Raw genomic sequence first — 9,585 nt, 5'->3', positions numbered from 1 at the left:
TGTACACTAACACCACATTTGTAGTCACCAATGCTGTATGATCATGAGTGCTTAGTTAAACCATGCTGATCAAAATCTGAAGCCCATCAAAGTCAAAGATGGGGTTTCCCAGCTGGCATTAGTGGTAAAAGAACCTGCCTGCCAACGCAGGAAGCATAAGAGACATGTGTCCCATCCCTGGGTCAGGAAGATCCCCTGGAGGGCAGCATGGCAACCCACTCCAGTACTCTTGCCTGGAGAATCCTATGGACAGGGAAGCCTGGTGGGCTACAGTCCATAGGGTCACAAAGAGTCAGACACAACTGAAGTGACTTAGCTTCAAAGTCAAAGGTATGAAGTCTATACTAAATGACTTTTAGGAAAACAACCCTGGGGACTTCCCTAGTGTTCCAGTGGCTAAGACTCTGCAATCTTAATGCAGGACGCACTGGTTCAATCCCTGCTCCAGGAACTAGATCCCACATCCCCCAAATAAAGATCCCTTATCTGCAAGGGAGATCAAAGATCCTGTGTGCCCACAACTAAGACCTGGCACAAATAAGTAAATAAATAAAGAATATTAAAAAAAGATAATCCTGATATTTGAGTAATCACTTATTTCATGAAGTAAGGAAGACAGAAGAAACAAAGGATTATCTAAAACTCTGAGTGTCGCTCTCTCCGCCCCGGGTCGCCGCAGCCTCCACCACTTTCGGGCCTAGTAGCCTGAAGAAGAAAAAAAAAAAAAAAAACAACCCTAAAACGCTTTAAAATTTAAAAAAAAAGAAAGAGAAAGAAAAAGAAAAAAACGAATCCTCTTCGGAGAAACCGCGGGGAAGTCACTTTCGCACGCTTCCCGCCTGACCGCCCCCGCCGCACCTGGGCGTCTGTCGGTCCCCGTCCGTCGGTCTGGTGGTGAGCCGCCTGCGCGCCCGCGTCCACGCGCCGCCGCCCGGTTGCGCCGCGTGGCAGCCCCGTGCCCGCCGCCCTCGCCCCCCGCGCGCCGGCCTCCCCGCCCCAAGTGTCCGCGCTGCCCTTCGCCGGCCCGGCGTGGGAGGCGGCTGCGCGCTCGGGCCGCCCGGGGCTTGCCGAGTCGGCACCGACAAATATTTGGTTTCCCTCTTCCCCGGGCTGCTGTAATCTTAAACCGCCGGGAGCCCGAGGCCTACATTTATAGAGAAACGCGCGTCCCGGAGGCCGCCGTGGGCACCGCTGGGTTGCCTCTGGAAATTTTTTTGTCATTCGGAGGGGAGTCCCCGTTTTAATTTTTTTCCTTTTTTTTTTTTTTTTTGAAATTGGGAGCTTCAGACCAGGACAGCTGAAAAATTGAAAACTCCCAGGGAGGGCCATATTGTTTTTGAGAGCCTTTTGTCTGTGGTTTGGCAGTTTCATCCGAGCTGTCACCGAACTCCTCTCCGGCCCTCGGAGCCGACTCCCAGCTTCTCCGAGCTTCACTGCCACCTGTGAGCCGCGGCGTGGGCCACGGCTCCGAGAGGAGCCCCCTTTGTCCTGTGCGGTCCCTCTTAAGAAGTCCTCCTGGTGGGGCTCGGGGTGGTGGGGCCTGGGGAGATGAACGCTGCGGCCAGCAGCTACCCCATGGTCTCCCTGTACGTGGGTGACCTGCACTCGGACGTCACCGAGGCCATGCTGTACGAAAAGTTCAGTCCTGCGGGGCCTGTGCTGTCCATCCGGATCTGCCGCGATATGATCACCCGCTGCTCCCTGGGTTATGCCTACGTCAACTTCCAGCAGCCAGCTGACGCTGAGCGGGCCTTGGACACCATGAACTTTGATGTAATTAAGGGAAAGCCGATCCGGATCATGTGGTCTCAGAGGGATCCGTCTCTGAGAAAATCTGGTGTGGGAAACGTCTTCATCAAGAACCTGGACAAATCTATAGATAACAAGGCACTTTATGATACTTTTTCTGCTTTTGGGAACATTCTGTCCTGCAAAGTGGTGTGTGATGAGAACGGCTCTAAGGGTTATGCCTTTGTCCACTTCGAGACCCAGGAGGCCGCCGACAAGGCCATCGAGAAGATGAACGGCATGCTCCTCAATGACCGCAAAGTGTTTGTGGGCAGATTCAAGTCTCGAAAAGAGCGGGAAGCCGAACTTGGAGCCAAAGCCAAGGAATTCACCAATGTTTACATAAAAAACTTTGGGGGAAGAGGTTGATGATGAGAATCTGAAAGAGCTGTTTAGCCAATTTGGTAAGACCCTAAGCACAAAAGACAGTGGAGCGGCAGGCCGAGTTAAAGCGAAAATTTGAACAGCTGAAGCAGGAGAGGATTAGTCGCTATCAGGGGGCGAATCTCTACATTAAGAACTTGGATGACACCATCGATGACGAAAAGTTAAGGAAAGAGTTTTCTCCTTTTGGATCAATCACCAGTGCTAAGGTGATGCTGGAGGATGGGAGAAGCAAAGGATTTGGCTTTGTCTGCTTCTCATCCCCTGAAGATGCAACCAAAGCAGTCACAGAGATGAATGGACGCATCCTGGGCTCCAAGCCACTTTATGTCGCTCTGGCCCAGAGAAAGGAAGAGAGAAAGGCTCACCTGACCAACTAATATATGCAGCGGGTGGCCGGGATGAGGGCACTGCCCGCCAACGCCATCTTAAATCAGTTCCAGCCTGCAGCTGGGGGCTACTTTGTGCCAGCAGTTCCACAGGCTCAGGGAAGACCTCCATATTACACACCTAACCAGTTAGCACAGATGAGGCCTAATCCACGCTGGCAGCAAGGTGGGAGACCTCAAGGCTTCCAAGGAATGCCAAGTGCTATACGCCAGTCTGGGCCTCGTCCAGCTCTTCGCCATCTGGCTCCAACTGGTAATGCTCCGGCCTCTCGCGACCTCCCTACCACCGCTCAGAGAGTCGGGTCTGAGTGCCCGGACCGCTTGGCTATGGACTTTGGCGGGGCTGGTGCCGCCCAGCAAGGGCTGACTGACAGCTGCCAGTCTGGAGGTGTTCCCACAGCTGTGCAGAACTTAGCGACCCGTGCCGCTGCTGCTGCTGCTGCTCCTCGGGCTGTTGCACCTTACAAATATGCCTCCAGCGTCCGCAGTCCTCACCCAGCCATCCAGCCCCTGCAGGCACCCCAGCCTGCGGTCCACGTGCAGGGGCAGGAGCCACTGACCACCTCCATGCTGGCTGTAGCCCCCCCGCCCAGGAACAGAAGCAGATGCTGGGTGAACGTCTGTTCCCACTCATCCAGACGATGCACTCGAACCTGGCTGGGAAGATAACTGGGATGCTGCTGGAGATCGACAACTCAGAGCTGCTGCACATGCTGGAGTCCCCTGAGTCTCTCTGCTCCAAGGTGGATGAGGCTGTGGCGGTCCTTCAGGCTCATCATGCCAAGAAAGAAGCTGCTCAGAAGGTGGGCGCTGTTGCTGCTGCTACCTCTTAGACAAGGACGAACCGATTCAAAAGCCAAATAAACCCTCATGGAATTCAGCTCAAGGTTTGAAGACTTCCTAGCTTGTCCTATGGACCTCAACACCAAGAACCACAATTGCAAATTTAATAGGTCATTTTGTATCAAAAGGTCAATTATGAAGCACCTAGAATTTTTCAATTTAAAGAATATATTCTCTGGGTTCTGATGTGGCCCAGACAGTGTTAACTTTTTTTTCTATTGTGGGTTTTGCTTCCCCCCCCACCCCCGAAATTGGTTTTATTTGATGTACCCAAGTCTTAAGTTTCTCAATAAAGAAAAAAATCTCAATAAAAAAAAATAAAACTCTGAGTGTCATATTAGAGTGTGTCCTGGTTGGAAACATTCATTTTTAATTTAAAATTCAGATTATACAGTCCTGCATTTCATAGAGGTTTGTAAATATTCTAAATGAAGGAAATATCTAGAATTGTATTTGAATAAAATAAATATATATATCTTAAATTCTTTAACTTTGAATCATATATTTTCTTTGAGGGGAAAGAGAATTTCTCATTCTATATTATCTCTAAAGAGGTAGGTGGTATTTTACTGAGATCATGGATGTATTATCTCTAACATTCTTGCTCCTTTACACTTTTCTGTGAAGTTTTATAAAGTAAGAGTGTATAGATACAGGTGAATAACACAGAAACCACTGAGGGAACAATTCTAAACAGACAGAATTTGTTACAGTGAGAAATACTGGTGAAGGAAGTGGGGTGTACAATCTTAGAAATGAATTGCTTCAATCCAAAATATGGACACAGTGCTCAACGCCCATTTACTTATTTCCTTTGTTTCCAGCTCTCTCTCTTTTTCCAAAGGTGTCCAAGCAGCACAGATCTGTAAATCTAACAAGTGTCTCAGAATTATTCCTCCTGGGTCTCTCAGATGATCTAGAACTTCAGTCTTTTCTCTTTATCCTCTTCCTGTCCACGTACCAACTGAGCTATCAGGGAAGCCCCTTTTCAGAAAACTAAGATCATGGCATCCGGTCCCATCACTTCATTGCAAATAGATGAAGAAGCAATGGAAACAGTGACAGACTTTATTTTCTAGAGCTCCAAAATCACTGCAGATGGTGACTGCAGCCATGAGATTAGAAGACTCTTGCTCCTTGGAAGGAAAGTTATGACCAACCTAGACAGCATATTAAAAAGCAGAGACATTACTTTGCCAACAAAGGTCCGTCTAGTTAAGGCTATGGTTTTTCCTGTGGTCATGTATGGATGTGAGAGTTGGACTATAAAGAAAGCTGAGCACCGAGGAATTGATGCTTTTGAACTGTTGGAGAAGACTCTTGAGAGTCCCTTGGACTGCAAGGAGATCCAACCAGTCCATCCTAAAGGAAATCAGTTCTAAATATTCATTGCAAGGACTGATGTTGAAGCTGAAACTCCAATACTTTGGCCACCTGATGCGAAGAACTGACTCATTGGGAAAGACCCTGATGCTGGGAAAGATTGAAGGTGGGAGGAGAAGGGGTGACTGAAGATGAGATGGTTGGATGGCATCATCAACTCAATGGACATGAGTTTGAGTAAACTTAGGTTGGTGATGGACAGGGAGGCCTGGCGTGCCGCAGTCCATGGGGTTGCAAAGAGCTGGACACGACTGAGCGAATGAACTGAACTGATGTGAGCAGAGGTGGATTAGACAACGTGGAAGTGATTGCTAGGATTGTTTAAAATATTCAGACAGTAGCAAAAATAATATTAACTTGAACTCATGGCATGTAGTGTACAGGGGATACACTATCAGAGTTGCTGCCAAAGATGTGGGTACAGGACATGGTGTATGAAAAACACAGATATTTGTGTGTATGTAATAAACTTAGTGATTAGGTTTTCTCAATTTCTCCTCACATGATGTGCTTCTTTTCAGGAAATAGTAATCTTTTCATCATGTCACGTGAAACTGAGAAATCTCTATCCTCACTTTTTCTCCCTTTGTTGTTCGTAGTACTTTTCAAACCCCAACCTATATTCTGTGAGTCTTAACCTTTTCTTTTCTTTTTTAAGCTAATTTAATTGGAGGATAATTATTTTACAATATTGTGATGGCCTTTGACATGCATCAACATGAACTGGCCATTGGCATTCAAGTGTTCCCTCCCTTCTGAACTCTGCTATTTCTGTTTTGTAGATAGGTTTATTTGCACTACTTTAAAAAATTCCATGTATAAGCAATATCATATGACATTTGTCTTTCTCTGACATACTTTACCCAGTGTGACAATCTCTAGGTCCACCCACATTGCTGAAAATGGCATTATTTAGTTATTTAATGTGGCTGAGTAGCCCTCTGCCAGGAATAATGCAATTAGTCCTTTGAGTGAAAAAATGTAATAAAATGAGTTGGTTAAAGAGTTACTGAAGGACTGAAAGGCAAAAAGAACAAAGCTAACACAGCAACCCTAAGTGAAGGATGAAGTTACTACCCCAAGGGCTTGAAGAGTATGACCAGACCAGTTGAGCTTTAAGGACACAGAGGTTTTACTGACCACTATTGAAAGTATGTAAGATGATGACAAGATGAAGAATAGAGCAGTGATTTCAAGCCCCTTAATCCAAAGAAATGCTGGGCTGGATGAAGCACAAGCTGGAATCAAGATTGCTGGGAGAAATATCAATAACCTCAGATATGCAGATGACACCACACTTATGACAGAAAGTGAAGAAGAACTAAAGAGCCTCTTGATGAAAGTGAAAGAGGAGAGTGAAAAAGTTGGCTTAAAGCTCAACATTCAGAAAACTAATATCATGGCATCTGGTCCCATCAGTTCATGGGCTTTTATATTTCAAGAGATGGCAGCTATGAGTGTTAAAATTACTATCAGTTTATTCTCTTACACATGCATGAGGTGCAGACTGTTGCACAGTTAAAATATCATTCATTGTTCATCACTCTCCACTTGTTCCATAAATGTTTATGACATGAAAGCAGTTTCTGGCATCTGAACCAGAGGAATTGTTTTCCAGCATCAACTCAAAAGACATTAAAATCCAGGGAGGAAGGGAAGAGAGGAGAATTGTTGTCCTTTGGAGGCTTGGATTAGATGTTCCCCCAGCCACTAGTAGGGACATAAGTGACCCCTTTAAAACTTTCATCAGGCCTGAAGGGGATCCTTGTTCTGATTAATAAACAAAGCCTCCTAGAGAAACTATTTAAATAAAACTCACCTTCATCCTGACCTGTCTCCCCATACTTAGTGAAAATCCTTCCTGTCCTGGAGCAGGGAGTAATGGGTTAGGACTTCCCCAGACTGGAATCCTACCTCTCTGTACCCTACATTGAGCAAAACAACAGTTGAGAGAGTCCAAAAGACAAGTATTGACATAAAATGTCATTAATGTAATTGACCATGTTTCATTTGTGCATGCATTTTATTGGATGGGAAGTGGAAATAAGTCATCTGAATCTATTGGTATTATTTCAGAGACTAATCCAGTTTGTACTTGGGTTAAAGATACTGAAGGGCAATATTTAACTACAGAGTTTAATTTTTCTTAAAAACAATCCTCTTAATATAGTGTGAAATGTCTTTCAAATTTTAGAATTTAGGCTTGAGATGTCTAATAGATGTCTTAAGACTTTCCTATAAACTCATTGCACAAACTGGAATTACCTTCCAACAGACTTAGGGAATGCAAATATGTTATTTGTAAAATGCATTGAGTATTGTAAATAAAACAAGCCATTTTTGTTTTGTTTAAAAAAAAAAAAAAAGCCAAGGTTGAGAAGCAGTGACAGGTATCCTCACACATAACTTCATGCAGAGATGTGAAAAATAGAATTTACTATGGAAAATACATGGGCTTCCCTGGTGGCTCAGATGGTAAAGAATCTGCCTACAGTACAGGAGACCTGGGTTCAATCGCTGTGTTGGGAGGGTTCCATGGAGGAAGGCATGGCAACCCACTTCAGTATTCTTTCCTGGAGAATCCCCATGGACAGAGGAGCCTGGTGGGCTACAGTATACTCTTTGGGGTCCCAAAGAATCATACACAAATGAAACGACTAGGCACATGCACATAGAAATTACATAAGGGCTGTGGAAGAATTGTAAACTTTCAATGTATTAAAAGAAAAAATTTTTTAAAGATTTTATTTTTATTAGCTACTATACCATAATACATAAGGTAGTTACAAAGTTGAGAACTAAAACCTGAAGAACAATGTAAAAAGATATGAAAGCTAATTTTTACTTGCTTATGGCTCTTAGACATAGATACTTTTTCCTTTTTTCCTTAGAGGATAATTGCTTTACAATATTGTGTTGGCTTCTGCCATTCGTCAACATGAATCAGCTATAGGTATACATATGTCCCTTCCCTCTGGAGCCCCTATCCCATCTCCATCCCATTCTACCCCTCTAGGTTGCCACAGAGCACTGGGTTGAGCTCCCTGTGTCACATAGCACATTCTCACTTGCTATTTATTTTACATATGGTAATATATAAATGAAAGGGAATTATTTATGTTTTGAGGATGCTTGGGCTACCAATTATAAACTATAAAATCTCTGTAGATATAACAATATTCAGTCAAAACTGAATATGACATACAAAGGATGATAGAACTCTCAAATGGTCAGATAAGGACCTAAAAAGGAGAAATAATTAAGCTGTTAAGGAAGAGATGTGAAGCCATAAGGGCTACAGAAGTGATGTCCTGAGAGAGGTGGAATTTTTAGGTCTAGATGTTAATTTTGCTACATTTTCCAACCTTATACACTCCAAATGAGTGGCACAGGTACTAAGGTGAGATTATTTTGCTGAGTAACTTCCACATGGCCCTTTTGATGTCTCTGTTCCTAAGACTGTAGATGAAGGGGTTCAACATGGGGGTGACCACAGTGTACACCACTGACGCTGTCACATCCTTCCTGGGAGATTGTGAGACGGCTGAGATGAGGTACACCCCAAGGCCTGTTCCATAAAATAAGCAAACAACTGCCAGGTGGGAGCCACAGGTGGAGAAGGCTTTATATTTCCCACCTGTTGACGGGATTCTCAGAATGGAAGAAAGAATTTTATAGTAAGAGAAAAGGATTCCTGATAAAGGGAGAAAACCGAAGATGGTACCAACAAAATACATGACTATGTTATTGGTGACAGTGTCAGAACAGGCCAGGTCGAGGAGCAGAGAAGGGTCACAGAAGAAGTTGGAGATTTCCACATCCTTGAAGCAGGTAAGTTGTAACACAATCAAATTGTGCACCTGGGACTCCAAAAGGCTAACCAAAAAAGACACCAAAACTAAGGAGCAGCACAGGCATGGGTTCATGATGGCTGTGTAGTGCAGTGGATGACAGATGGCCACAAACCGGTCATAGGCCATAGCAGTCAGAAGCGTACAATCCATGCCTCCAAAAAGGATAAAAATAGACATCTGAGTCAGGCAGCCTTCACAGGAGATGACTCTGCTGTGAGTTTGGATGTTTGCAATCATATTGGGGACAGTGCTGGAGATGAAACCAATGTCAGCCAAGGACAGGTTGGAGAGGAAGAAGTACATGGGGGTGTGGAGGTGGGAGTCAGAGGTGACGGCCTGGATGATGAGTAGGTTCCCCAGAACGGTGATCAGGTACATGGACAGAAATAAGACACAGAGCAAAGGCTGCAGTTCTGGATCATCTGAGAGGCCCAGGAGGAAGAATTCTGAAACACTGGTTAGATTCTGTGTTAGATTCTGTGGTTGTATGTATCTTGGACACCTTTGAAAAAGAAAAGAGTTTGGAAGAAAGATAACAAGAAAATGGCATGTACCACTGTAGCCATTGAAAAATCCAGACTTAAATCGAAGAAAGTATGGAAAACCATGAGGCCATTTAGGTATGGCCTAAATCAAATCCCTTATGATTATACAGTGAAAGGGACAAATAGATTCAAGGGATTAGGTTTGATAGACAGAGTGCCTGAAGAACTATGGATGGGGGTTTGTAACATTGTAGAGGAGGCAGTGATCAAAAGCATTCCCAAGAAAAAGAAATGCAAAAAGGCAAATGGTTGTCTGAGGAGGCCTTACAAATACCTGAAAAAAGTAGAGATGCAAAAGGCAAAGGAAATAAGGAATAAACAGCCCTCTGAATGCAGAGTTCCAAAGAATAGCAAGGAGAGATAAGAAAGCCTTCCTAAGTGAACAATGCAAAGAAATAG

The 9,585-nt window shown here is 44.4% G+C and overlaps 1 protein-coding gene and 1 pseudogene across 1 annotated transcript; one reads left to right on the top strand and one right to left on the bottom strand.

Annotated features, from left to right (window-relative positions):
- The first annotated feature begins 1,479 nt into the window (after window positions 1-1,479).
- Window positions 1,480-3,650, top strand: LOC129642033 (polyadenylate-binding protein 4-like; annotated as a pseudogene).
- Window positions 3,651-8,182: 4,532 nt separating this feature from the next.
- Window positions 8,183-9,181, bottom strand: LOC129623550 (olfactory receptor 18-like). Its single transcript, XM_055541181.1, has one exon. It carries the CDS (start codon window positions 9,017-9,019, stop codon window positions 8,183-8,185), a length of 837 nt encoding a protein of 278 aa, XP_055397156.1. The 5' UTR covers window positions 9,020-9,181.
- Between the last annotated feature and the right edge of the window lie 404 nt (window positions 9,182-9,585).

This window comes from Bubalus kerabau, chromosome 1 (assembly GCF_029407905.1).
Source record: "Bubalus kerabau isolate K-KA32 ecotype Philippines breed swamp buffalo chromosome 1, PCC_UOA_SB_1v2, whole genome shotgun sequence".
NCBI classification, from domain to species: Eukaryota; Metazoa; Chordata; class Mammalia; order Artiodactyla; family Bovidae; genus Bubalus; species Bubalus kerabau.
Note: the sequence above shows the minus strand (reverse complement) of the source record. Positions and strands in the feature narration are given on the sequence as shown.

Bases quoted from the DNA above. Each gene is read 5' to 3' on its own strand.
- LOC129623550 (XM_055541181.1), bottom strand. From the start codon at position 9,019: ATGTACCTGATCACCGTTCTGGGGAACCTACTCATCATCCAGGCCGTC.